Raw genomic sequence first — 2,728 nt, 5'->3', positions numbered from 1 at the left:
TCGGAATTCGTGTCATGAAAGTCTGATAACTAAAAAAAAATTAACATTAACAAACTAAAATAAAAAAATCATTAAAAGAAAAAAAACAAAAAAAAACTATAAAGATATAAAAGGAAAAAAAATAATTTAAAAAAAAAAAACAGCTTAGTATTTCACTGTGGACTGCACAGTGAAACACTAAACAATTTTAGTATATGTTATTAATTAAAAAGAAAAAAATTCGGATTACCTCATCAAATCAAGTTAATCCTTCAAACCCGGGATCCGTGTTATGAAAATTTGATAACTAAATAAAAACTAACATTAACAAACTAAATTAAACAAAAAAAATTCATTAAAAAAAATACACAAAGAAAAAAACAAAAAAAAACCCATAAAGGCATGGAAAATGAAAAAAATAAAAACTAAAAAAAATAGAAAACAAAATAAAAAAATAAAAAAATAAAAAAACGAAAAAAGAAAAAGTAAAAGAAGAAAATTGTTCTTCGGGTTAACTCATCAAATCAGGTTAACCCTTCAAACCCGGGATCCGTGTTATGAAAATTTGATAACTAAATAAAAAATTAATATTAACAAACTAAATTAAACAAAAAAAATTCATCAAAAGAAAAATATATAAAGAAAAAAGCAAAAAAAAAACCCATAAAGGCATAGAAAATAAAAAAAAAATAAAAACAGGAAAAAAAACTAAAAAAAAAAAACAGAAAACAAAATAAAAAAATAAAAATAACGAAAAAAAAAAAGAAAAAGAAGAAAACTGCTCAGATTTCACTGTGGATTTGCACAGTGAAACACGGAGCAGTTTTAGTTTTTTTTTTTAATTTAACAAGTGTTATTAGCACAAATCCAGAGAGGAAGGAAAGCTTACTCACCGATAGCCAAAAAGCAAACAAAATTCTTTCCATTTCTACATTAAAATTCACTAAATCCCTTTCAAGCTTTCCGTTTCCATACCATTTATACTATTTCTATTACCCACTTTTATTGTGGAATAACTCCTACAAGATCTGTAAATTTAAGCCACAAAGCTGTGTTGAGTTGTCGTAACTTAAGAAAGCACTGTGTTTTTCTTTCTTTCCTTTTGTCCGAGAGTTTTAAAAGGATGGAGGTTGTTCAGATGCAGAGGGCATGGGTTGAATATACCAAGTCCTTGTTTAGAGAGGTAGTGCAAAAAAATAAAAATAAAAATAAAAATTTGTGGACTTTCTATACTCCTCATCTCTGTTGTTTTTTATTCTGTGTTTTTTGATTTGCTTTTCAGTTTTCTTATTCTTTTTTTGGGTGGATGAAGGGGTTTCTGGATGCCCAGTTTCAACAGCTTCAGCTTCTGCAAGACGAGAGCAACCCAGATTTTGTTGCTGAAGTGGTATCTCTCTTCTTTGAAGATTCTGAGAGGCTTCTGAGTGATCTCACCTTTGCCTTGTAAGGAGACCCTCTCATTCTCTCTCAAACATCAGAACTGCTTGTTGCTGATTAAAAGTTCTGAGCTTTCCTTTTTGGTTATGGTTGATTCTAGCTAGCTGACTGTATTTTTATATTGCTACAATTTTTTATTTTTCCGAAATGGGTTTTGTTTTGCCTCTTCTTGTATAGAGAACAGCAAAGTATAGACTTCAAAAAGGTTGATGCTCATGTTCACCAGTTGAAGGGTAGCAGCTCCAGGTACATGTTTGCTTCCTATAGAACTAAAAAAAGCAATCGTTGATTTAAGTATCATGTCCTCTTTAAAACCATATGAGGAGCATTGAACCTCACAAAAAACAGTTCAGATCTAAGACACGACCTGGAAAATTAGACACAGAATGCTAACAATTATTTTTTTCCCTTCTTAGCTCATTTTTGTTTGCTTGAGAAAAGATGGATTGTTTAGCTCACTTTGGGTGAAAAATTGGATCTTATACAGCTTAGGTGCACAGAGAGTTAAAAATGACTGCATCGCTTTCCGCAGCTTCTGTGAGGAACAGAACATTGAAGGGTGAGTTATTTCCTTCTACCTCATTCTCCAGATTGTTTTATTTTTCAGCATCAATGTATATTCCAATTCTTTTTTTCACAGTTAGCTATTGAATCCCAGGGTTTGTATTTTAAGGGATGCGATATTTAATGCTTCAATTATATGTGTTTGGTTACTTGGATTGCAGGTGCCAGAGATGCCTGCAGCAAGTGAAACAGGATTACTGTCTCGTGAAGAGCAAGCTTGAAGCTCTAATCAGGGTGCGTACAGTCACCATACTCTTGCTCAATGACATGTTCATTTATTTAAAGAAATATAGTTGCTGAACTTCTTTTATAATCGTGTTCTTGTTTTTCAAATGCAATGTTGTATCTGTTGCAGCTGGAGCAACAGATTGTGGCAGCTGGTGGGTCAATTCCTGTGGAAGAATTGAGTTTTTAATCCTGTCAATGCACTGCAAGACGAGGAATGCTGCTAGTGAAAATGGGAGGATTACTGTATGTTAATTCCTATGGGAGGTTCTGTTTAACTAATCATATCGTGCTTGTATGAATTTTTTTATTCCTTGAATATCTCAAAATTAGAAGTTTTTTTTTTCCAAACAAATTATTTTTTATTCCTTAAACATTTGAACAATTTCAATGACAGATCATTATAAGATTTTTGAAAATATTAGTTGTTTTTTGTTTTTTGTAAAAAATTAATGTCTTTTATATCTTAAGCATTCCCAAAATTCTAATTAGTAGTCATTTTACAATTTAATTTAATGCAATT

At 30.8% G+C, this 2,728-nt stretch overlaps 1 protein-coding gene across 2 annotated transcripts; it reads left to right on the top strand.

The window, feature by feature from the left end:
* The first annotated feature begins 830 nt into the window (after positions 1–830).
* LOC105119358 (histidine-containing phosphotransfer protein 1-like) lies at positions 831–2,433 on the top strand. 2 transcript variants are annotated; one of them, XM_011017486.1, is made up of 6 exons: positions 831–1,162; positions 1,292–1,422; positions 1,594–1,662; positions 1,904–1,975; positions 2,142–2,214; positions 2,336–2,433. In XM_011017486.1, the coding sequence occupies exons 1-6, from the start codon at positions 1,103–1,105 to the stop codon at positions 2,393–2,395; spliced, it is 465 nt and encodes a 154-aa protein (XP_011015788.1). In that variant the 5' UTR covers positions 831–1,102; the 3' UTR covers positions 2,396–2,433. The 2 variants fall into 2 exon arrangements, with proteins under 2 accessions (XP_011015788.1, XP_011015787.1); XM_011017485.1 differs by having other exon boundaries at positions 1,262–1,422.
* Positions 2,434–2,728: the final 295 nt, after the last annotated feature.

The sequence above is a fragment of the Populus euphratica genome, unplaced genomic scaffold, assembly GCF_000495115.2.
Source record: "Populus euphratica unplaced genomic scaffold, PopEup_1.0 scaffold2766.1, whole genome shotgun sequence".
NCBI classification, from domain to species: domain Eukaryota; kingdom Viridiplantae; phylum Streptophyta; class Magnoliopsida; order Malpighiales; family Salicaceae; genus Populus; species Populus euphratica.
This window is presented reverse-complemented; position numbering and strand designations above follow the sequence as displayed.

Bases quoted from the DNA above. Each gene is read 5' to 3' on its own strand.
- LOC105119358 (XM_011017485.1), top strand. From the start codon at position 1,103: ATGGAGGTTGTTCAGATGCAGAGGGCATGGGTTGAATATACCAAGTCC. The intron at 1,163-1,261 runs GTAGTGCAAAAA...TTTGCTTTTCAG, and splicing joins CCAAGTCCTTGTTTAGAGAG to TTTTCTTATTCTTTTTTTGG. The intron at 1,663-1,903 runs GTACATGTTTGC...GATCTTATACAG, and splicing joins TTGAAGGGTAGCAGCTCCAG to CTTAGGTGCACAGAGAGTTA.